This window comes from Danio rerio, chromosome 18 (assembly GCF_049306965.1).
Source record: "Danio rerio strain Tuebingen ecotype United States chromosome 18, GRCz12tu, whole genome shotgun sequence".
NCBI lineage: Eukaryota > Metazoa > Chordata > Actinopteri > Cypriniformes > Danionidae > Danio > Danio rerio.
The window spans coordinates 37,785,497-37,811,562 of record NC_133193.1 but is presented as its reverse complement, the minus strand read 5'-3'; the positions used below and the strand labels follow the sequence as shown (position 1 = coordinate 37,811,562).

Sequence of the window (26,066 nt, the reverse complement as noted above, 5' to 3'; positions counted from 1 at the left end):
TGTACCTTTTGAAAAGGTGCTGCCCCAGTGACAGCTCCTGTATCTTTATTTCTGGGAGTGTGGGTAGCGCTGTCGCCTCACAGCAAGAAGGTCACTGGTTCAAGCTCTGGTTGGGTCAGTTGGCATTTCTGTGTGGAGTTTGCATGTTCTCCTCATGTTCACATGGGTTTCCTCCGGGTATCCCAGACAGTCCAAATACATGCACTATATGAGTAGGATATTATATGAATTGTAAGTAGCGTATGTGTGTATGTGCCTGGTCCTCCAAGTTGGGGGTTGAGCATTGGGCCAACGGCACACCTTGTGAAAATTAGATGTTACAAAACACCAACATGGTGCAACTAAATATCAGTTTCAATATAAACGGCCCTATAAGTAAGTAAGTTTCTTTAAATGAGTATAACATGCTTAAAATAACTGCAGTATGTGTTAATAAAGGTTGGCATAATTCCCCCGAGAGAGAGGAAGTCACACGGAGAGGAAAAAGAGAGCAAGCAAAAGATTCCAAGTATATTCTTTTTTTTCCCCCTGTTTAAAGAGAGAGGGAATGTTTCATCTTGCCGGTCTGATGGTTTACGTGCCATGAGGCAGCATATTATTAATGTTAGATAGGTTGAGACTGACAGACACGCAGTTCTCTGACAGCAGTTGTGCAATGGCTCTCGGGAGAAATGGCCTATAATGGGGATGTCTGAGGGAAATGGCTCTCAGAAACACAAGTGTTAAATAGGCCTGGTCTGGAATGTCCACACTTCACTGCACTTGTGCCATCAAATCAATGGAAAGATATCAGAGTGGCAGATAGAAAGCAAATGCTATGAAAATGGAAAAAGTTGAAGAGAGGGAAAAGTTATTATGTCTAAAAAAAAAAAAAATTTTTATAGAAGTTTAGTGTAACTAGGATTTTCAGTACAATTTCGAGGTTGAGGTCACAGACAACAAAAAGTACTGTATATGTGTGCACACAGGCATGAGATAAAAAAGTGTCATGGTTAATAATGTGACAGTTTTGAAATAGATATGGCATGTCAAATTTGATAAAAGATTTTACATTACAAAAACAGGTTAAATCACTGTTCAATATTTTTTAAATACCAAAAAGAATCCTGAATATTCAAAGATTTATCTGAGTTTCTCAATTGTAAGTCACTTTGGAAAGACATCTGCTAAATGAGTAGATGTAAATTTTGCCATAATATAAGCTCAAAGCAAGTCTATTCTCTTTGAACATCTACCAGATATTTTCTGTAAACACTACACTGTAAAAAGGCTGTGATTGTAACAGTAAAAACCTGTAGAAATGCTATGATGAAAAAAAAAATCCTAATATACAAATGATGAATAACCATAAATTGAACTTTGCCAGAATTTACAGCTGTCACTTTTCTTTGACACTTGTTTTGTTGTCATTGTGGTTCTTTTTAGATTTGTTTCTCATTAGTCATGTAAGTTAGAGTTTTAATGTGTTACATCTAATGTTGATAATTTTAAAGAATATTATATTGCTTTAATGTTGTGTGTTATTATGATAGTAGTTTTTGAAGTGTCCATGATTATGTCACAGAGCATGCTCATTACTACCATAATGTACACGCTACACTAGGGATCCCCACACTTGTTAATGTAGGGCCAGTGTCCTGCAGATTTTAGCTCCAACCCTAATCAAACACACCTGTTAAAAGTTAATCAAGGTCTTGCTAGGTATACTTGAAACAATCAGGCAGGTGTGTTGAAGCAAGTTGGAGCTAAACCCTGCAGGGACATCGGCCCTCCAGAACAGAGATTGGCGACCCCTGCCCTACACACTAAACTATGCTGTAATTGTTTGTCCCACTGAACTAACCTGATACCTAAATTATATTTTTAATTGAATTTATAGCACTGTAGATGGGGGTTGTCCATATTTCACCCAGTTTAGGTTGAAACAGACACCAGCACATCTAAATGATATTTAATAATAATTATTTATCAAAATTATAAATTATATCACACATAACATAATAAAAATTTTACTTTATTATTTGTTTAATATTGCCTCACCATTAAATCATCTAACCAGTTTTAACTTTTAACCTAGTTCTTTATAAATATGTCTACATGTTATAAATAATAACTATTCATAGCTGTATTTCATCAGTATATTGTAATATTGATCCTGCTTTGTATCCTTCTCGTACAGATCTCAGTGTTCTCACGGTTTTCAACTGGCTGTTTGTAAGGAAGGCAATTTATGAGTTTGAGACATTATTTCAAGTCCAGGACGATTGTGTGCCTGTCTGTATTTAGAAAAACTCAGAACGCTTTACTCAGACTGTCTGTTTAAGATAAGACCCAGATTCTCTTTCAGAAGCAGATCTCTAAATTAAAACTGTATTGCTACTGTGCTATAAAATAATTGTTTTTGCTAACTAATGACAACAATTGCCTGCAGCCAATAAACATAGTGGCCTGTCAGTGACAATCGCATAGAAGCAGATATTTTAATGTGTACATTGATTTAAAAACAATGTTACATAATTAGGCTCCTGACTGGCATACTGTATGCACATGTAAGTTGTATTTACTTATATATTTACTCTGTGACTAAAGGCAGCACAAATACACAAGTCAAAAACAGTAAGAACTGAACCGGCTAGCCAGTGAGTTAAAGTTGTTTACAATAATCTGGGTAATGATTATACTGAAACGAAATGGAAAATAGTATTTAGATAAAGTAGCGGTAGATGTTTGTGCATGAATGGGGATTGTAGGATGCAAACATGTTGTGATGACTGAGGTTATGTAAAGATACAAAAAAAAGCTGGAACTGCTATTTTGGGCCTAAGGTAGAAAAATGCTTACTGCAATTAGCTGTTTAAATGTTTTTGATGACAAAAAAAAAGTATTTTATGTCATATGTAAATACTCTATGTGCTGTTAATCATTTTATTTTAGGTACAGCAACGTTCTGTAAAAGGAGGCAATTTCTTGTATTACCTTACTTTTGACATGATAAAACTAAACCTTTGCCTTAAATTAATGATTTTATAATGATTGATATTCTTGATATGATTTCCTGTCAATCAAATAGTAGAGCATGGTACTAGGTTGTGGGTTTAATTTTGAGAGAAAGCAAGAAATGATAAAATGTGTACCTTCAATTGAATCTGAATTGAATTGAAGTCACTATGCATAAATGTAAATGTACATTCAATTTTCTAAAATACTGTCATTCAACCAATATATAATACAAAACTTTTGCACAATTAAGGTTATAGAGTATTTTGTGTATAAATAATTGTAATAAAATGTATTAAAGGGCCCCTGTTATGGGTTTTTGAAAATTACCTTCTGTGCGGTGTGTAACACAGCTTTAAGTAAAGTAAAACATCCAGCTAAGGCAAAAAATCTGAAAGTGTGCCGTGTTTAAAACTATTGATTTTTCTATAAAAGAATCAATTCAGAGTGGTTCATACGAATCGACGTGGTAATCGATATGGAACGTCGATAAAGACGTCGATATGAAACTCAAGCCCAGCACGTTTGTTGCGACAGCAGACCTGGGAAAATTGGAACCCCTGCCCAGAAACACGATAGCAGATCCCTGTTAAACCATGTCGCGAAGACGCTGTGCTCTGATGTGCAAGGGAAAGTTAGTGTGATTTTCCTTACCCAAAGATGAGTTTATTTTTGCAAAAATACCTCAGCATTATATCCCCAGCCTTGTGCTGTGTTCCCGTCATTTTTTTCTGATGAGTGCTTCAGCATTATACATCCATACAACAGGGGATTCGTCGGCCGTTTGTTAAAAAAGGATCAGAAAAGACTATTGATGTGTGGGACTTTGTCAGAGCTTGACAGGAACTTTACTGTACACAGTTTATGGATCAGTTCCTTCCTCCATTTCACAAGTGTAAGTAACTTAATGCCTAGTTCAGACTGTGTGATTTTAGCCCCGATTTTGGCTCGCCGACAGGTTTTGAGAAATCGCTGACAAATGCCTGAAATCACAGGCAAATCGCTGCTTGTGCACGTGAGTGACAATCACACCGTATGCGCGATCTGAGAGAATCGCCGATGAGTCGCCGATGCCTGTGAGATATTTGCCGTGCTAAATATCTGGATTTGTCGGCGATTCAAATCATGCCGTGTGAATTGAATTTGACTGAAAATAACATCAGCGATCGCCTACAACCAATGAGAGAGCAGCTTTCACTTGTGTGTGTGTATAACTGCTGCAGGCCAGCGGGAGAAGTTAAAAGCTCTCTTTTTTGGTTTATTTGGACCCACGAAATGGAGGGAAAACTAGTGGAGGTTTGACAGGACTCAGGAGCAACTGTGTCTGTTTGACGTTTCATACAGAAAGAAATTTGTTTATTATCAACTTAAGTTGAGGAGAAATGGCTAATTCCCTTTAAACCCAGGTGAGCAAACATGTACATGTTCTACCCCATTAAAGGCTTCTTTCTCATTATGTAGTTAATAACAAAAAATATACTACATGTTTTTGGCTGTGAGACGTAGTTTGGACGAAGTTTTCGGCGCATCATACAAGAGATGATTGTGAAGCACTTTGGATATATGGTCATACACAATTAATGTGCTATATAAAATATACATTACATTATAAGACTATGACAATTATATATATATATTATCTTAAAGCGGCTAATAATTTTGACCTTAAAATGTTCTCCAGAAAAAAAACAAAAAAAAACAAAAAAAAAAGATATATACATATATATATATATATATATATATATATATATATATATATATATATATATATATATATATATATATATATATATATATATACATACATACATACATACTGTGGAACTTTCCTTGCTTTGTTAAACATCATTTGGGAAATATAAAAAAAAAAAAAAAAAAAAAAACTGCATTTTAGTAGTACAAGTGATGTCACCTTTAATTTCAAATTTCCTTTTTGAGTGAGGATGAGAGAACACCCTTTTATAATATTAAGATTACATTGATCCCAACAACCATTATAACAACTATAATTATTCAACCAACAATCCAATAGAAATAGACCAAAAAGTACCAGGTGTATTTTGTCATTGAAAGGAAATTACACAGCATATATTTACATAATCATTTAAAGGGACAGGTCACATCAAACATGTAAATTCTTTAATAATTTACCCATCTTCCACTTGTTTCAAACCTACTTGAGTTTCATCTTTTGTTGATCACAAGAAAAGATACTGAAGAATGTTAGTAATCATGTAAGCATGTGTGAGAATGCAAAATACATGTACAATTTGACTTGGAAGTTTCAGATCATCCTTCAGAACTCATTCATTTCTGATTTGAAAGATACTTCAGCTTTTTTAAAGAGATAGTTCTGACAAAAATGGAAATTTACTGGCTATTTACTTTACCTTAAGTGGCTCCAAACCTTAATGTGTTTTGTGTAGAAAGGATATATTTTGAAAAAATGTTACGAATGTGAAATCACATACCTCCACAGTAGAGAAAAACAAAGCTATGGAAGTCAAAGGTTACAAGTTTCCAGCACTTTTTCAAAATAACTTCTTTTGTGTTTAACAGAAAGAAACTCAAACATCTTTGCGACAAGAGAAGGGTGAGTAAATGATGACAGAATTTTCAGCTGAACAATTAAAAACAGCTGCTGAATATTTTTGTGAAGAAGATGGTTCAAAATAACTTTCTAACCCTAAATAGCGAGGCTGTGGAGCCTCAAAAATGTGTAGAAAAAAAAAATCCTTCCTAAAGCATTATTTTTTCTTTATGTTTAAAAACAAATATTCCTGACTCTAAAATCGATCAGTAATGAAAAACCATCTCCCTGCCTTTGACTTTTTGAACTGTTTTTTTTGTTATCCCATGTTCAGGAGGTTGTCAGGGGTTCAGCAATTGTGGTTTTATGACCCCAGGCTTTTCGTGTGAGCGACCAAAAGCAGCTCCCTCAGTAAAGTGTTACTCTCTCTCACACTATCTGACTATAAAAAGCATCAACAGTGCCATTGTGATCCGGGCAGATGCATGAAAGAGTGGTTTGTTCTTATTATTCAGTGCTTATACAAAGGCTGAAAGAGCAATTGTTCGGTTGGCAGGAATATTAGAGGGTTAGGGGACAAAATGCCTTCTGTAAAGCAAAGCATGGGTCAGAGTCTGTTCTGGTGTAAAATGCACGAGCCAGGACTGTGATAATTGGCAAAGTGTGGTTACTGTAGGGCCCTGTTATTGTATGACTGTGGGTGTGTGTGAGAGAACACAACGCACTTGCTTTTTAGTGTGCTAGCTCAGCGTTTGTCCCTCTGAACTAAAACAGCACGGTCGGTTCAAGCACACGGTCAGGACGTTCTGTTAACTTCTTTATGGTGGTTATTCTTGCTTTTTAACAATGCCTCAGAAACAGTGGTATGTGGCCATTTATTTTTATTAAGTCCAGTTTCATTTGACATTTAAAATGTGATTTCTTTTATTACATCATTTCAAATATAATAACTAACATTAATAAAGACAAATGCATTGGGTATAATCAATATACATTCATTCATTCATTTTCTTGTTGGCTTAGTCCCTTTATAAATCCGGGGTCGCCACATCGGAATAAACCGCCAACTTATCCACCACGTGTTTACGCAGTGGATGCCCTTCCAGCCACAACCCATCATTTGGGAAATATTTAAAAAAGAAAACCGAAATCTAAGGGGGGGCTAATAATTCTGAATTTAACTGTATATATATAAATTTAAGACAAAAGTATTAGTAAAGATTATACTCCATGAAGAAATTTTGTGGATTTTCTAGTGTAAATAGCGCAAACATATTTTATTAGTAATATGCCAGGTCATTTTTTTGTATTTTTATGACCAACTCACACAATTAATTGTTTCTCTCTAATAAAAATGTCAATAAGTTTTTAACATCATGTTTAAAGTTCCATAACCAATTTAAAAACATACATACTGTAAACACCTGTGAATTACAAGCTAAATACAAATGTTATTTATTTTTTACTTTTTTTTTAGTGTTTTTGTATTCATTTCGTTTTATTATGGGCACGATCATGCAGGCATTTTTTCATTCTGTAGCAAGATCCTTTCATTTCAGTTCCATACACAGTATTCAATTTTTGCTAATGTCACCACATTCATTTTAAAGAGTTCATTAATTTGTAAAAAGCGGGCTGTCACTCCCGCAAATTACTGAACTCTGCAGTACAGAACGTGAAGTTCTAAAAGCCGAATGCACAATTGGATTTAGCTAAGCAGTGAGCTTTAAAAAACGATTGGCTATCAGTATTCTTAGGTCGTGTCTAAAATTTGATTAGAAACCTTCCTAAAAGTGAACTTACCAGAATGAATTTTAATTGATTTATTAATGATTATTGCTTATATGATGATTTAAAATGGTTTAATCCAGTCAATATATATTATATTATAAAGTTATTTTCACTAATAAGTATTAATAAGTTACATTATTTATGTTTACTTGGAGTTTACTTGCAGCTGCTTAAATTCTGCCATTAAAATTTTTTAAAGATTACAACTTTTGCGTGGGGGCACTTTTTAAAAAAAAAACTCTGCATGCTTGAACGTTTCTCCAACTGTCTGAACATTTTAAAATGTTGAGGACTCAGCTCTTCACAAACAATGCATGCTCAGTGCCTCTTTTTGCTGCTATTTTACTTTTATTTATTTTTCATTTATTTATTTATTTATTTTTAAATGGGGTGCTGACACTGACAAAGAAAAATAAAATAAAATAAAAACTTCTGTAGACATGAGCATTTACTTTCAGTTTTTTTTCTTAAATTTTTTTAGGCTGAACTGCATCTTTTTTCTCAGACAAAACAGCTTTTCTTAGAAACAATATACTTAACAATAAAGAAACAGCTCAGCTTACAGTATCTACAATCAAATGAAAAGCTATAATTATTGTCTACACTTTTAACTTACTTCTGAGGGCAAACCAGATTTTCCTGTCTGTGCTTTTAACAATCTAATCTGTGTCTTTTCCTCACAGGATGACATCTTAATCACTCATTTCCATCTCATTACTCAGACACCTGTGACCCCTGACCGCACCTCACCTGCAGAACGAGCATGAACCTGCTGAACAAAGCCCTGGTCTCAAAATTGGCCTGTCTGCTCAATGACGAGTTCCCAACATTTTTAGAAAATCAAGTGTTTGCCTTGGGCTGAAATGAAAGGTGTTGAAGAGCACTTGACCGGGTGACCACTTGACAAATAAAGGAAGGAACAGTCTTTGCTGTAGAATACAAGAACATCAGACAGCAGCAGACTTTGTGTGGAAAACACTACATACTGCAATAGGACACATTTAAAGAGGCTTGCAAAAACGTGTTTAAACATATTTTACTGTTGCTTTGACAGGTTCTCTCTTTCGTCTGCAGCAATCAGAGAGCTGACCAGCTATTTTCTTGCACAATTACCAAAATATCCCAAATATGATCTTTGTTGTTCTGTTTAAGGAGTCAAATGCCATTTTTAATATTTAGCTGTATACTGTGCGCAAACTTACTCATGCCAACCATAATCTATAATGTGAGTGGTGTATAAATCAAAATGTGTTTTTTTTTTTTTTCCTATAAACTGGAAGCTGTTAAGGCTTCTTTAAAATATGTTGATGTACCTCCAACTGAAATTGAATATTGAGTAGGACGTGGTGCTTTGTTACACAGCTAATAGTAAAGCCAACTAATGTATTTGTTTTTGCAATTGTCATAACTTAGAACTTCTGGTTCAGTTGCAGTAAGAAATGACTAGAAATAATAAACAGCAGAAAACGGTCAAACTATTTGCTCTACAAACAAGTGTGTTCATGACTATACACAAAAAGTAGAATAATGTAATAAGAACATAACAGTTGGCAACATCAAGAAGCGTAACAAGCGGTTTTTAACGTCTAAAAATCAATAGAAGTAAATGAGACTGGAGGTCTCGAGCCAAAGAGATTTCAATGGCTGTGCCTGCTTGTACAGTGCATGAAGAATAAGGTCAATAGTGAATTAACAGTAATAGAGGCATAGTTAAGAATATTGATATACAATTGCTATGGAAGCCCTCAAGTTGACATCAATGGGAGGACCGCAACTTCAAAGGTCAAAACAAATGGACTTTGATTTACACAGATTAACTCATTTTAAGAATGACAATATGAGCTAGCAAAATAAACATTGTACATTTTGATTTCACATGGACTTTAATAATTAAATTATCATACAACTAAACTTACGGTTGTGGGAAAATAGCAGTTATGATGGCATTAGTTAATCAGATATGGAATTCTGCACTGGAATTCTGTAAAGTATTAATTTAAAGTATTGACTAGTTTTATTGACTACCTCTGTGTTTATATACTGACTTGCAGACATCTGACCTCAATGGACTAAACAGAGAAAATTAACTGGAGAGAGGAAATAAAGTCGAAGACGGCAGAGTCTCTATTCCTTTCAGTCTCAGGGTATCTTTATTTAGGCCTAATTTTGTTTGAAATCACATCACACCAGTTCATTCTTAGATTTTTTGTTGATCTAAGTTATTTACTTACTATCAGAACCATTTTATATCGAAGTTGATATTTAGCCATGACATGTTAGTGTTTTGTAACATCTAATTTTGCAGAGGTGAATTGTTAGCCTAAAGTTCAAACCCCAACCTGCAAGACCAGGAAATACACACATACACTACAGCCAATTCACCTAGTGCATATCTTTGGACAGTGGGGGAAACCAACGCAAACACTTGGAGAACATGCAAATTCCACACAGAAATGCCAACTGACCCAGCCAGGGCTTGAACCAGCGTGCCTTCCAATCTAAGTTATTTACCTGAGTGAAATACACTTGGCGTCATACTTGATTCAACCTATGTTATCACAGACCCTTATGCATTGTCATTTGCTATTTTTCGAGTTGTATAAGTTGTATAAGTTACTCTTATAAAGTTATGATCAGCTGTGCTGCTGAATCAGCAAACCTGATTGGATGGTTATTATCACATGATCTTCATTATATTTGCAACATTTTGAAAAGTTGAGATGTCAACTCAATGTCAAGATGTCATCTAATTACAGCACATATGAGTCTTAGTGAACTGGCATTGCTTCTATTTAGAGTGTTCTTGTTGTACATGCATTTACATTCAAAATAACAAAATACTGCGCAAAAGACTCAACGGCTATCCAAAACTCTACTGTATCAAATAAAAGTTCCAACTTAATTTTTGAATGATTAACTGAACCCAGTGATCTGTTGTGGGCAAAAATTAATCCAGATATGTTTTTCTGAGGATCAGTAATTATAGAGAAGGGCTTTAACAGACTTGAGCTACTCTTTGTCACTATAAGAAATGTTCCAGAGGCTAATTCTTTAAAATCTATCACATTTGAGCAGACAAAAATATTAGTTTACTAAATTAAAATTTAAAATGTAAAATGTAAAGTTATTAATTAGTCACCCTCATGCATATTTTTGGAAAAACCTTTGTTAATCTTCAAAACACAATTTAATTAAACAAATTGAAAAAATGTAATTCCCTCATTCTCCATAGACAGCAATGGTCACAAGCACCAGGAAAAGTAACTTTTGCATACTTTAAAAAAAAAAAAAATGTCAAAAAATTTACAAATTGTATGTTAAATGAAATAACAATTAAATTTAATACATTACTGTTATAAAACATTCTAGGCTATAATAATATAGTTTTACAAGAAGCAAGAGTCATGAGTAGTGAGTATTATGCTTTTAAAAGCAAATGCGTTTACATGTAATTTGTGCATGTGTGTATAAATGTAACATTCTGTATCGAGTAATATTCTGTGCATCGAGTTATTGCCCAGCAGGCACACAACATCATAAGACATTAACATTAGGTTAGATTGTCTAGCCAGCATCTGAGGACATTATTTGTTCAATAACAACATCAAATGACTTTAATATTTGGTTGACTTTAGGTTGTGTTGGAAAGTGACCCAAATCCTATGTCGAGCTAACATCCAACGTCATTTTGGCATCACACACTGACACTTCCATGATAATTATAATATTTATAAATAATTATATATTTATAATAAGTTTAAAGTAAACATCAAATCATATATTATACATTTGAATTGCATTAATATATTTCTTTTGATCAACCCTATTTTGAGGTAGTTCATTATGAGGCGATATCCCTTCTATGTGAGATTTGATTAGACAGGAATTACAGGACTGATTTTTCTAATCCCCATAGACAAGAAAAAGTAAAGTAGTGACTGAAGGTTAAAGAAAAGTAGTGGAGTAAAAGTACAGATTACTGCACTAAAAATGTACTCAAATGAAAGTAAAAGTACACATTTTTAAAACTACTTACTAAATTACAATTCCTGAGAAAAACTACTCAATTACTGTAATTTGAGTATTTGTAATTACTTGCTTTACACCACTGCATACCCCCCTGTAGTGTTCATTTAAAAAATTAAATTCAGCCATAACGTACCTCTGGCTAAATAATTTGCAATCTCCTGAAACGTATACAGGGCAGAATGAGGCTATGTTGAAACAAAGTTTACAGTTTTTTGACACAAATCATGGAGCTTTGCTTAATTAGTTAACCCCTCTGAAGTCCTATGGAATATTTTGATTAGGTTTTAATTCCTTTTCTGGACTTTGCATGTCTCTGGACAATTGATGTCTAAGGAGGATGAGAGAGCTCTTGAATTTTATATAAAGTATCTTAATTTGTGTTCCGACATGAGGACTGACATGAGGGTGATTTTAAAAATTTTGGAGTGAACTAATCCTTTAAGTAGAAGGTTGCACCACTATTAACATCTTAGCAACCTAACAGGCATCTAATACCATAGCAGCCACTCAGAACAACTTATTATTACCAAAAACACCCAAACAAAACTGTAGCAAACAGCCAATTAGAAGCACCTTAGTAACCACACTATGGAACTTCTACTGTAGCTGATACAGAGAAGCAACAGCAACTGCCCAAAACATTCTAATAGTCACCCTGAACACCAAAGCAACCATGATAAAAGAGATTTTGATGATCACACAAGAGGGATTTCAGTAACATGGCAACAAGGCAGACAACAGGACCATTAGCTGATGTAACAGCTGAGGCGTAAACAGGTAAAGATGACCAATAGCAGTAAGTGAAGACGCAGTTGGTTGCTAACACACCTTTGGGACAGAGGCGTGTATTTATCAGACATCCAAATATGCAAACAGCTGGGACTTAACCAAGCCCACTAATACAAAGAAGAACACTTAAACTCGAGACACAGGTGACCATTGATGCAATTACACCTTAAAGTAGGAGAGGAATTGGATGAGTTGAGTTGCAATTATTCTGTTGGTGGTGAAAAAGAACAATGAATCAAACAGAAAACAGCTTTAAGAAGATTTTAAGAAGTTTAAGGGACTAAAACCAATATTTAAAGGCAATTCACACAGAATATTTTTTTCTCTTTTAATAATGCAACAGGGCATCAATGAGATGAAAAACACATTAACACAAGGTCTATAGATTGATGTTTGTAAAAAATGAAAACAAACATTTAACTTGAGTGCTGCATTTTAGGGCATTGAACATCCACTACCTGACAAAAGTCTTGTTGCCTATACAATTTTTTATATAACAGCAATTAACAACTTGACTTCGAGGTGATCATTTGGTATCACAAGCGGTTTATGAAAGGCAACGATTTCTAGAATACACTTTTTTTACAAAAATAAAATATGATCATGCCTTGATTTTTTAAATTATTTAATTAAGACAGTAAGGTCTGACTTTGCTTAGACAAAAGTCTTGTCACTTAAATAATATACAGTATAAAATATAATATGGTGCAGTGGAAAAATAATTAATATTGTGTATGACTCACATGAGCTTGGAGGACTGCATCAATACATCACTGCAATGACTTAAATACTGTAACATTAATAAAGTCATCTGGAATGTCAAAGAAATAGTTTTTTGCAAGACCCTCAGAGTTCATCAAGATTCTTTGGATTCATCTCAATCCCTCATCTTACCCCAGACATGCTCAATAATGTTCATGTCTGGTGACTGGGCTGGCCGATCCTGGAACCCCTTGACCTTCTTTGCTTTGAGGAACTTTGATGTAAAGGCTGAAGTATGAGAATTATTGCTATCCTGCTGAAGAATGTACTCTCGCTTATGGTTTGTAATGTAATGGGCAGCACGAATGTCTTGATCATTCAGGCTGTTGATGTTGCCACTCTGCAGATCTCTCGAATGCCCCCATACTGAATGTAACCCCAAACAAGGATTTTTCCTTCACCAAACTTGACTGATTTCTGTGAGAATCTTGGGTCAACACAGGTTCCAGTAGGTCTCCTGCAGTATTTGTGATGATTGAGATGCAGTTCAACACATGATTCAAGTGAAAAAACGTTCGAGGTTACTAAAGTAACCCTTCGTTCCCCTCCTCGGGGAACGGAAGCACTATAAGTGGATTGATTTACTAATCCACGTATGGGAGGATTCGGTTCAGAAGCCGCTCGTCTAAAAGAGTATTGAACGGGCCAATTAAGAATGAATTGACAGCGCAAGCCTGCGCAGGTGTGCTGCATAGCCAATTAACTGAGCATATAAGCACACCTGGCGCCAGCAGATGCTATCCTTTTTAAGCTGAAGAGACTTTTAACAGCTAAGGGACAGTCATTATGGCGACGATTATGGCGACGGAGTATAGTGCTTCCGTTCCCCTCCTCGGGGAACGAAGGGTTACTTTAGTAACCTCGAACGTTCCCCTTCGGGGGGAACTCCAGCACTATAAGTGGATTGATTTACTAATCCACGTATGGGAGCCCATTGGAAGCGCCATAATGACCGCACCTTACCAACACCCATCATGAGAGGGCAGTCAGGCAAGCGTGACGCACCCAGATCATGAGAGGCGCGGTCCTCCAACGTGCCCTTGGCCCTAACTTATCCCACTTCGAAAGAAGCTTTACGGAATAGGTATATTTTTTTGGGAGTCGCTAGCGTCTAGATAATTCTAGGAATATACGACAGTACGTTGGGAAGCGTGCCATCCCAGTAGGGAGGACGCTGCGGAGAAGATCCGCACCCAATAGGGGAACAAATGGAATTACATATGGACTAACCCTGAAAAGGGGGAGTGCGCATAAGAAGGTGGTTAGCGGATAGGGAAAGCACGGGTCCACCCAGGGGGGGGAACTTAACCGTGGCGGAAAAAGCATATGGGGATCACCAGCGGGGATCGACCATAGCAGGCACCTATACCCAAAACGCGGGCTGACCAGCGGGCAGACCTACAACGTAATGGGCCAGCAAGTGACTCCTCCGCTGAGTCAGTGCTGGGAGCCTCGGAGGAATCTGCAGGGCTCACCGAATGGGGAACTTTACTGACAGACAGGAGGGTGCACATCTCTCCGTGTTAGGGAAAAAAGGCACCGCAAGCGTGTTACAACACCTACCGAGTTGTTTCCTCAATCACCAAAGGTCCCTAACACCCTTGAGGAAACCGGCTCCACTCGCAGATTATAAAACCTTGCAAATGTGTTGGGTGTCGCCCAGCCCGCAGCTCTACAAATGTCTGTTAAAGAAGCGCCGCACGCACACGCCCAAGAGAACGCAACGCTCCGAGTGGAGTGCGCACGCACTCCCGGGGGGCGCGGCTGACCTCTGCTCAAATCAGCACATGAAATGGCCTCCACAATCCAGTGGGATAAACGTTGTTTAGACACGGCACTTCCCTGCTGCCGTCCGCCATAACAGACAAAGAGCTGCTTAGAAGATCTAAAGTTCTGAGTACGATCCACATAAATGCGCAGGGCGCGAACTGGACAAAGTAAGGACAGGGCTGGGTCTGCCTCCTCCGGGGGGCAGAGTCACTGACCGAAAATGCCTCCAGGTCCCCGACCCTCTTAATGGAGGCCAACGCGACCAGCAGAGCTGTCTTCAGGGACAGGAATCCTAAAGATACTGTATCGAGTGGCTCGAAGGGATCAAATCGCAGGCTCGTGAGAACGAGGGCGAGATCCCAAGAGGGCGTGATGGATTAATTCACCTAGCGCCTCTGAGGAATCGGATGATGAGGTTATGCTTTCCCACGGTGCCGCCAGCCACCGCGTCATGGTGAGCAGAGATGGCGGCAACGTAAACCTTGAGAGTGGAGGGCGACAGCCTACTGTCCAACTTCTCTTGAAGGAAAGAGAGCACAACACTGATCTGGCAAGATCGGGGGTCTTCTCTGCGAGAGACACACCATTCAGTGAATAGACTCCACTTCAGGGCGTAGGCGCGCCTCGTGGAGGGGGCTCTAGCCTGAGTGATGGTATCAACCACCGCGGGCGGCAGGTTACCTAAGTCTTCCTCGCGTCTATGGACCACACGTGGAGGTTCCAGAGATCGGGGCGAGGGTGCCAGACGGTGCCTTGTCCCTGAGAAAGTAGGTCCTCTCTCAAAGGGATCTGCCATGGGAGGGCCGTCGCGACATGACTGGACGCCTGTCCCAGAGGCACACCGGCCTGTAGGAACGAGGGGTCGTTCCAGGGGCTGAGGGTGCGGCGACACAGCGCAGTAACAGAGATTCGGTGTGTGCCCGCATGCCATGCGCGTCTCGGAACCCGATCTTGAAGCCAGTGCTGAAGTGGTCTCATATGGAGCAATCCGAGCGGCGTGACAGCCGCAGCGGAAGCCATATGCCCCAGGAGCCTCTGAAAATATTTCAGTGGGACTACTAACTTGCTGTCGAGCTCCCTCAGACAGTTCAGCAGCAGGCAAACGCGCTCTCCGGAGAGGCGCGCTACCATGATGACCGAGTCCAGCTCCATCCCGAGAAAAGAGATCCTCTGCACCGGGGCGAGTTTGCTCTTTTCCCAGTTGACCTGCAACCCCAATAGGCGGAGATGCCGGAGCACCTTGTCTCTGTGCGCAGTCAATTGCTCCCGAGAGTGGGCTAAAATCAGCCAGTCGTCGAGATAATTGAGTACGCGGATGCCCGCGAGCCGCAGGGGCGCTAGGGCACCCTCCGCGAGTTTGGTGAAGACCCGCGGAGACAGAGAGAGCCCGAAGGGGAGGACCTTGTACTGCCATGCACGACCTTCGAACGCAAACCGCAAAAACTGACGGTGGCGTGGAAGAAAGGATACATGAAAATACGCATCCTTCAGGTCTATGGCTGCAAACCAATCCTGAGGACGAACGCATCAGAGGATGCGCCTCTGCGTAAGCATTCTGAATGACAGCTTGTGAAGGCAGCGATTCAAAACGCGCAGATCTAGGATTGGCCGTGACTCACCGCTCTTTTTGGGTACGATGAAGTACGGGCTGTAAAACCTGCTCTCCGTCTCGGCTGGAGGTACCGGCTCGATTGCACCCTTCGCCAGGAGGGCAGCAATCTCCTCTCGCAAGACAGGGGCGGACAGGGGATTGACCCTGGTGAAATACACGCCCGTGAACCTGGGAGGCCGTTTGGAGAACTGTAGTTCGTAGCCGAGTCTGATCGTGCGTATGAGCCACCGCGAGGGGCTGGCCCGCGCTAACCAGGCAGGCAGAGCCCTCGCTAATTACGTCATCGCAGCAATTGTTGACGTACCCGCGGAGGGGCAGCGCGGAGCGGGTGTGCTGATCCGGGGAGCGCAAGGGTCCCGCAGAAGAGCTGGAGGAGAGCGATTCGCTCTGGCTCCGCACCCTTACTCCTGAGAGGGGGCTTGGGGGCTGGGAGAAGGGAGACCGTCCCCCCAGCGCCCGAGAGCCGCTGGCGAAGCATGCAAACCCTGCGAGCTGAGAGGCAGCGCGTCCCAGACTGGCAGGGCTTGAGCTGTCACATCTGGGGAAGGGAAAAATGCTCTTTGATCGAAACTTTGGTGGCACTGAAATGTACCGTTGGAATATGGGCCCCGCCCTCCAGCGGGGAAAGAGCAAGTCTCCTCTTCTCCGGATGGCCTGTCTCAGGGACGCTTCGCGGTCCGTTTACCGGACTTAGCGGCGCCCTGGGCAGGAGGGGCTACCGGCTTTCGGCGTGCTCGACGCGCCTGCTTCGCCAGAGGCGCCCTCGGCGAGGAGCAGCGGAGGTGGATGGCTCGGCCGGGGATGGAGCGGGCTTACGGCCCCGCCGGTAGATGACATTGCCCATCGCATCCGACTGCTCCTTCACCGCCTTGAACTCCTGGGTGAATTCACCGACAGTGTCGCCGAACAGGCCAGCCTGGGATATGGGCGAGTCAAGAAAGCGAACTTTGTCAACATCGTGCATATCTGCCAGGGTTAGCCAGAGGTGGCGTTCCTGGACCACAAGTGTGGACATCGTCTTCCCCAGTGCGCACGCGGCGGACTTAGTGGTCCGGAGAGCATAGTCGGTCGCCGTGCGCAGCTCGTGTAACAAGCCTGGGTTAGACCTACCCTCGTGCAGCTCGGCCAGCGCCTGCGCTTGGTAGCGCTGGTAGGTGGCCATCGCGTGCAAGGCGGAAGCTGCCTGGCCCGCAGCCTTGTAAGCTCTAGCTATGAGGGAGGCAGATAACCTACAGGCTTTGGACGGGAGACGGGGCGGACAGCGGAAAGCGGGGGCGTCACGCGGACAAAGATTGACCGCAATTGCGCGCTCCACCTGCGGGATCGCCTCATACCCCCTGGCAGCTCCACCATCCAGGGTGGTGAGGGCGGAGTCGGACGCAGCGCGGGCAGAGAAAGGTGCCCTCCAGGACTGCGTGAGCCTACTGTGCACTTCCGGGAAGAAGGGGACGAGAGGCTTCGAAGTCTTCGCCTCTGATCCTCTACGTAACACCCATCTAGTCGGTCCGGCCGCGAGGCTGGGGGATGAACCATCTCCAACCCGACGGCCGAAGCAGCCCGAGAAAGCACGGCCAACATGTCCGCTTCAGGATCCGTTTTGACGGCGCTCGCTTGCCCAGAGGGGGCGAGCGGGTCCGGATCATCGTCGGACAATGAAAGCCCACCCTCCGATGCCGCGGAGGACATCTGATCTCCGGTGTCAGCGAGCGTGAGAGCTACCATCTGATTAGACGGATCACTCCCAGTACCCGAAGCTTGGATGGAGCGCTTGGAGGAGCGAGAGGTCCGCGAGCCCTTAGGTGGCGGATTATCTCTCACTGGAGCCCTCAGATCTGCCCGAGCGCCCGCTGCAGAGCAGGGGGCGACTGGGGTGGCTCGCTCTCTTACGAAAGCTAACCGCGATCTCAACTGCGCAACAGTCATGTCATCGCAGTGACAACATGAACCGCCCCCGAGCACCACATTAACATGCTGGACTCCCAAACATGTAATGCAGTGATCGTGCCCATCATCCGGAGCCAGGAAACCCCCGCAACCAGAAACGCACAGTCGGAGCGCCATCCTGAAAAGGACGTGCTGCACGACTGTGTTGCTCTTTTAGGATGCTTTGCAGCAATACGCACCGCTCTTGGAGGACCGGACCCAAATGGACGCCAGGCAAGGGAGAAACCCAGCTTGACCGTCTGCCGATGTGTTGACTCGCTCTGGACCGGGAGACACTCGTTCGCTCGAAGTGGCTGTAGATCAGCAGGAGGAACCCTCATGAACTCGATCAGAAAAGTCTCTGAAGCGAAAAGGATAGCGTCTGCTGGCGCCAGGTGTGCTTATATGCTCAGTTAATTGGCTATGCAACACACCTGCGCAGGCTTGCGCTGCCAATTCATTCTTAATTGGCCCGTTCAATACTCTTTCAGACGAGCGGCTTCTGAACCGAATCCTCCCATACGTGGATTAGTAAATCAATCCACTTATAGTGCTGGAGTTCCCCCCGAAGGGGAACTACTTTCTGCTACTTTTCCAAATGATCAACTAGAAGCCAAGTTATTACTTGATGCTCTTACAACTGAAATCGATGACAATTCTTTTGTCAGGAAGTATATTTGAATTAATTTGATGCAAATTATTCAATCTTCACTTATAAGATGATGATCACATTTTTGTCTTTTTGTGACAAATGTCAAACCTTAAAACAAAAGATGCAAGTGCAATGCAAAACATCAAGGTACAAAAATGAGTACAATCCACTGAATATGATAGGAAAAAAACATTAAATCAAATTTTAATAAAGAAGCAAAATCAAGAGAACAGTAATTCTGTAAAATGTAAATTCACATTTAAATGATTTATCTTTTTGTTCCTAAATATGTTAGGTGACCACACTCTTATTTTAATTAATTGTTTAATAAAATTAGCTTTGGTTAAATGCACCAACTTATATTGTCTAGGTTCACTGAAAAATTGGTAAAAATATATTAATTTTCACATAAAAATGTTGTGATGGTGGCATTTGTGGGGGTTTGACCTCATGCCAAGGATTCAGCTCATAAATATTACTGTGCAGACACTTGCTCCAAATAATGTCATCAGCACAAAAAACAAAGGCTATACATCTTTTTTTTTAACAGTCCCTGTTTTGTTTGTTGCACTCATTTTTTTTTTATGGTGTCTTGTGAGTGACAGTGTTGTAAAGATGCTATGCTCACTTCAAATAAGTGGTAAGCCTTTAAAATTATGGTCTATTACTTAATGTTAGTTAATGTTCTTACCAAACACAAACAAATAATTAGTTAATTATGTAATAATACATTTACTACTGTATTTATTCAGCTTGTTGACGTTATTTAAGTTAAGGTTAGTTTCATGTTAGTTTATGTTATCTCACAGTGCAAAAACAAATTTTAACAAGAACAACTCTGGATGTTATTAATGCAATATTAAATGTTGAACTATGATTAATAAATGCTTTACAAAAGTATTCACACTTTGTTATCGTTAGTATCTGCGTCTTTTATTTCAAAAACACAGAAAAGCATCTGTGCGAACCATCCTTTATTCTGCTTCACATCAAGGGTTTTAGAACGTCTATTAATCTTGGAAATGTTCCCAAGAACACACATCTTTAGTTGGCGCACAGCTTCTGTAAAATAGGTTTTGTTGATTTTTTTGTTTTACTATTGTAAATGAAGACAGAGAGAGAGAAAGGAAATAGGTTCACAAACATTGAGTCATATCCAACAGGTCACAACATGCTGACAGAAAATCTAGAGGAACGGGGGACAGAGAGAGGAACATAGAAAAAGAATAATGTTGGTGTAGTGAATGCTAACTACAGCATTTACAGTATGCACAGCACAGTTTATAGAGTAAGTCATTAGAATCAATTATTCATTGAACAATTTTCTTTAACAATTCAAACATATAAAATTTTTGTACAGTATATATATATATATATATATATATATATATATATATATATATATATATATATATATATATATATATATATATATATATATATATATATACACTATACAAAAATCATATATGTTTGAATTGTTAATTTGTTTATTTATTTATTTTTTGAAAATTAAATATTGATTCAAATATTGACTAACTACTACCCACTAATTAGTCCCAAACAAGAAAAAATCCATTGAATTGTTTTAGCTCATGGTCTCAAGTTAAAATTATAAATGTATATTCACCTAACATATTAAATTGTGCTTTGCCAGTTCATCAAAATGAAGTGAAATATTTGTTGGCAAACAAACCTTGAAGCAAAAAAAAGTGTGTGCGCATGCTTGTAAGTGAGACCAAGAGTAGTTGGTTTGGAAGGAGCAAAGTCAAATTTCAGTGGAGCAACGGTGGAAATCTGATGAAACATTATATTATGACGCTTTTTGAGTACTGAATTCTGTATTTATTAAATCATGTTTAAGTTAAACCAATGCCAAGTCTCAGTAATTTTGACATAAAAATGAACAGCAAGGGTATTAAGTTAGAATGACGCCACCAATATAACGTTGGACATTAATGTTACTCTGTGGCAGTAAAAATGAATTCACGCCTGTAATATTGACATTTTACTTATTGTTTTTGACCCTATCAAACGCTCCAGCCTTAAGTTACTATATATTGTTACTAGATTATTATTTTATGATGCAAGAGACACGTATGTGCTATAACATGTTTCTTTTTTTCTTTTGAGTGTAACTGTAATGTTTAGCCACCATATATATACATATATATATATATATATATATATATATATATATATATATATATATATATATATATATATATATATATATATATATATATATATACAGTTGAAGTCAGAATTATTAGCCCCGCTCAATTATTAGCCCCTCTTTTTATTTTTTAAAATAGTTTTAGTAACTCATTTCTAATAATGGATTTTTTTTTTTTATCTTTGCCATGATGACAGTAAATAATATTTTACTAGATATTTTTCAAGAGACTTCTATACAGTTTAAACTGACATTTAAAGGTTTAACTAGGTTAATTAGGTTAACTAGGCAGGTTAGGGTAATTAGGCAAGTTATTGTATAACAGTGGTTTGTTCTGTAGATTATCGAAAAAAACTTAGTTTAAAGGGGCTAATAATTTTGTCCCTAAAATGGTGTTTAAAAAACTAAAAACTGCTTTTATTCTAGCTGAAATAAAACAAATAAGACTTTTTTGAGAAGAAAAAATATTATTAGACATACTGTGAAAAATTCCTCACTCTGTTAAACATAATTTAGGAAATATTTAAAAAAGAAGAAAAATTTTTTGAAGGGGGCTAATAATACAAACTTCAACTAAAACATATTTATTTAAAACAAATAAAATAAAATATAATATAAAAATAGCCTTGTGGTGTGTAGTCCCCCTGAATTATTAGCATCCCTGTTTCTTTTTCCCAAAATTTCTGTCTAACTGAGATTTTTTCTTCAGCACATTTCAAAGCACAATAGTTTTAATAACTGGCATGATAATGTTAATTATATTAAGTTAATAATAGTTAATAATATTTCCCTAAATATTTTTCAGGACACTATACAGCTTAAAGTGACATTTAATGGCTTAACTAGGTCAATTACTGTAGGTTAGCAGGTTAGGCTAATTAGGCAAGTTATTGTATTATCATGGTTTGTTCTGCAGACTATTGAAAAAATACACATAGCTTAAAGGGGCTAATAATTTTGACCTAAATTTGTTTAAAAAAAATAAACACTGCTTTTATTCTAGCTGAAATAAAACAAAAGAAAAAGAAAGTTTTTTTTTTCCAAAAGAAAAAAAAATATTAGACATACTGTGAAAATGTCCTTGCTCTGTTAAACATCATTTAGCAAATATTTAAAAAATGAAAAAAAAAATAAAATAAAATAAAATAAAAAAAAAATAATAATAATTAAAGGGGGGCTAATAATTCTGACTTCAACTGTATTTACACATCCCAGTGAAATGCATGCCAATCGGAAAGACTGACATTACAGCTTTTAGGTAATGCAGCACATCATCTCATCACAGCTCATCATCAGAATTCAAATTTTGGGAAGGATTGGATTATAAATGTATTTAGCAACCTGAGATAAGGCATTTAATTATTTTAGTTTGATGTGTATATTGTGAGATGTGCTGCTTATAACTATAATGAAGCAACAGACACATGAAGACAGCTGAAAGTAGGTTTACGGTAAATCTGCATTTATGCATTGTGTCACACTCACCCTTTACTGTGGTTCATCTTGAGTGAAAAGATGTCAGTAAACTCTGTACTGAAATATTCCTCATCTCTGTATTTCACCCATGAACCAAGCCACATACTATGCCCTTATCCGTGAACAACTGTGTATTCTTTGATTTCCCATTTGTTTATTAGGGCTGGAAAATATATGAGTAGTTTCTCAGTGTTTCTAGGTTTTCCAGGACATTGGGAAACCCTGACAGTGTTTATCCACTTGTCAAATTTTGATGTGTCTAAGCCCAAACCTCTATCCATTTAAAGTGAGAAAACCCCTAGCCATTTTACACATTAAAGTGAGTATTTTACAAAACCATGGCGTTAAACTACAATCTCTGAACATAACTGACACCAATATTTCAACAATTTCTAAAAGATGACTCCTTCTTTGTCCATCTGAGATTAGGCATTAATACACTGTAAACTTTACTGCCATGGTTTTCAATATACACACTTAAAGCATGTATTATTAATACCATTTGTTGTTCAATTTTGGCATCTTTTGACCTGGAAACTATGACGCCTGATGTCAGACTCAACAAGCGGATTACTGCATGTCCTGCTGTGTGCTTGTCTACTAGACCTCTGCTGCTGCAAAGTGCATCGGGCTTCTCTCAGGTCCTTGATCTCGCCTTCAGCCCATTCCAGTCTCCGGGTCGCTGCCTCCTCTTTCTGCTGCCACACCAACAGCTGCTCCTGCATGGACTGGCATCGCTGTTGAGATGACAACCAGCTCTCCTGCTTCTCCCTCAGGTCTCGGGACAACCTTCAGGGGCAACAGTGAACACAAGGATAGACTCATGACGCATGTAACCAATTACACCCACGTTAAAATGCTAGATATCTGCATGGACACAATATAAATAGCTTTGTTTTAGTGCTGTATAAATGCGCACTGCCTACGTTCACATCACATCCTACCATGCTGAAATAAACAGCATACAGTGTTTTGTGTCTGTTGCACTATATGTCAAATTGATTAAATGTAAATCAATTGTAGAAAACAGGTAAACACCAAGGATGCTTTAATATGTTGTTCATTTTATTATACTGCAAAGAGAAGTATTATAGCAGAACTCTAAAATGTATTTTGTATGTTAAAGCTCATCATCAGCAATTGCTTCTGCGGTCTCACTACTACTTTTGAATACTTTAGCTTCAACTTGATTTCTGCAAGAGTTCAATAGGATGTAACCACAACTCCCATGATTCCACACTCATCAAACTGTCCATGTTTGTTGTGAACATGCATCCTGAATAATGAATAATAATCATATATGGGGTTAAATGAAAATATTTTTATGAATGTTTTAATATCAAATAAATAAACAACGGTTCAAAAGCTTAGGGTAATGTTTTAATAAATGCATTTATTTGAACGTTTTTGTTATTTAGACACATATATATATGAAGAGCATGAATGTCATTTATTTCTGATGACAGCTGAATTTTCAAAATCAGCTATTAAACTTGTCACATGGTCCTTCAGAAATCATTACGTTGATTTGCTTCTTCAAAAACCTACTTATGGTTAATTATTGTTAATGATGCTGCTAAATATTTTGTGGAAACCAGTACTTTTCATTAGGGATGTCCAAATCCGATCATATGATTGAAAATTATCGCCAATCACATGGTTTCAGACTCAAACAGCAACGTGTGCAGCATGACATCACTTTGTTGCGGAGATGCTAATGTTTAAATGCCCCCAAATAGAACATGGAAACAGCTTGAAGCAGAAAGTTTGAGTATGTCTGTGCTCTGTCCAAAAGTAAAGAATTGATTGTTTAAGCTAACTCACAGAAGAGTTGTTGAATGTTACAATAAGGTGAGTTAAAAAAAAAGGAACATTCTGGATATGTTTCTTCGCTCATCTTTACTCTTTATTTATGTATTATAGAAGTATCGGATCGGGTTTCTGTATGGGTAGATACTCAAAGTCAAGTGGCTCGGACTTGAGCACAAAAAAACCTGATCATCCCTACCTTTCACTGTTCTTCGAAGAATAGAAAGTTCAAAAGTACATGAAAAATATATATCTTTTGTAAAATCGTTAATTAAAGCTGTAATTAGATTTTACAAAGCTGCAATTTGTAATTAAATAGCTGTAATTAAAAAGTACAATGCAGATTAGTCATGTGGCAATTCAGTTAATGACAAAGCCATTTTATGGAACATACATTTTTGTGAAATGTAGCTAATTACTTTGTAATTTTTCTTTCACTTCACCAAAAGTAGTTTCACTAAAAGCAGTAACTGAAGCATCTTTTGATGTTTCACTGTTAATATGATCAACTTCTTTAATCAAATCTGTTATATGAATGTTTGCTCTATTTTGATTGTATGGCATCCGATTGGATAGGTGGCGCTGTTGCAAAACAAGTCCAGACTTAGAACTGTGTCAACAATGAAACTGTAGCCTCAGGTATTGCAGGGTTTACATTTTGAATATGCCCACAGATAATGAAAGAAATATGAACACAGATAACGAAGAGATTCCTTTTTACATATAAAAAAAAACAGGGACTTCCTGGAGAAATGGTCACAATTCTACTTCTCTCCCTTTATCTCTCTTTATCTGTCCTCCGTTCCCTGTAGGACAATGTAGGAAATTTCCAAACACAGCGATCATCTTATCCCTAAGCCTCCAGCCTCCTCTCCCCCACACTGAGGAAGACACTTAAGGAAAAAGGGTGATAATGCCACAATTCCCACGAGGAACAGTTCAAACGGTTTCCTCTAAAAGACAGAAGATCTCTTCAGGCTCTTCTAAGAGGAACCAGGCAGAGAAAAACAAAAGGTGGTATAGCCTTAGATCCGAACTGCAGTCCTTAATTCAGACAAAAGATAAGCGCCGTCCCACAGGCACGCTCACATCTGTGGATTTTTTTTTTTCTCTCTCTTTCTTTTTTTTTTAACGGCTGAATCTCGTGGATAAAACATTTTTTCCCTAAAGTACACACTGGCTGCTTTGGAATGCCTAAACAATAAATGAAATGCTGAAGCTTAACATATGTTCACTATAAAGTTAAATACGAAATGAGAGCAATGTGGGAAGCACATGAGCTTCTCTGTGGGCGTTACGGAATAGAGGAGTCACTTTTCTACACTTTTTGTGTATGAAAGAGTAAGAACCGTGGATAAAGATGACAGGCTATGGATTTAAAATAGATTCGGTCTGATATCTGTCATCAAAATAAATCATTAGCGCCTGTGACATATGAGTCTACTTTGCAGATATCGTGGCTCCTTTGGGATGGTGAAAATTAAAGGAGCTTTGAAAATCGAGATGTGAAGTGTGTGTGTGTGTGTGTGTGTGTGTGTGTGTGTGTGTGTGTGTGTGTGTGTGTGTGTGTGTATGTGTGTGTAGCTCTGAAACCCGAAGCCCTATGAGTGGGAAGTGCTTCCATCTGCCATTTGCAGAGCTTCACACGCAGCTTAAGCCTTTTGACACATTACAGAATTTAATATCTATATAATATCACTTTGTCTGAACAGAGCTGTGATGCATGGAGAAGAGGGGGAGGGTACAATAT

At 38.7% G+C, this 26,066-nt stretch overlaps 1 protein-coding gene across 2 annotated transcripts in view; it reads right to left on the bottom strand.

Annotated features, from left to right (window-relative positions):
* The window catches only part of lekr1 (Leucine-, glutamate- and lysine-rich protein 1), a 268,183-nt gene that overhangs the window by 40,559 nt on the left and 201,558 nt on the right, over positions 1–26,066 (bottom strand). For both annotated transcript variants that reach the window (XM_073929990.1, XM_073929991.1), the window contains exon 9: positions 23,114–23,296. In XM_073929990.1, the coding sequence (XP_073786091.1) occupies positions 23,114–23,296 (183 nt within the window). The remainder of the gene's footprint in view (positions 1–23,113; positions 23,297–26,066) is intronic.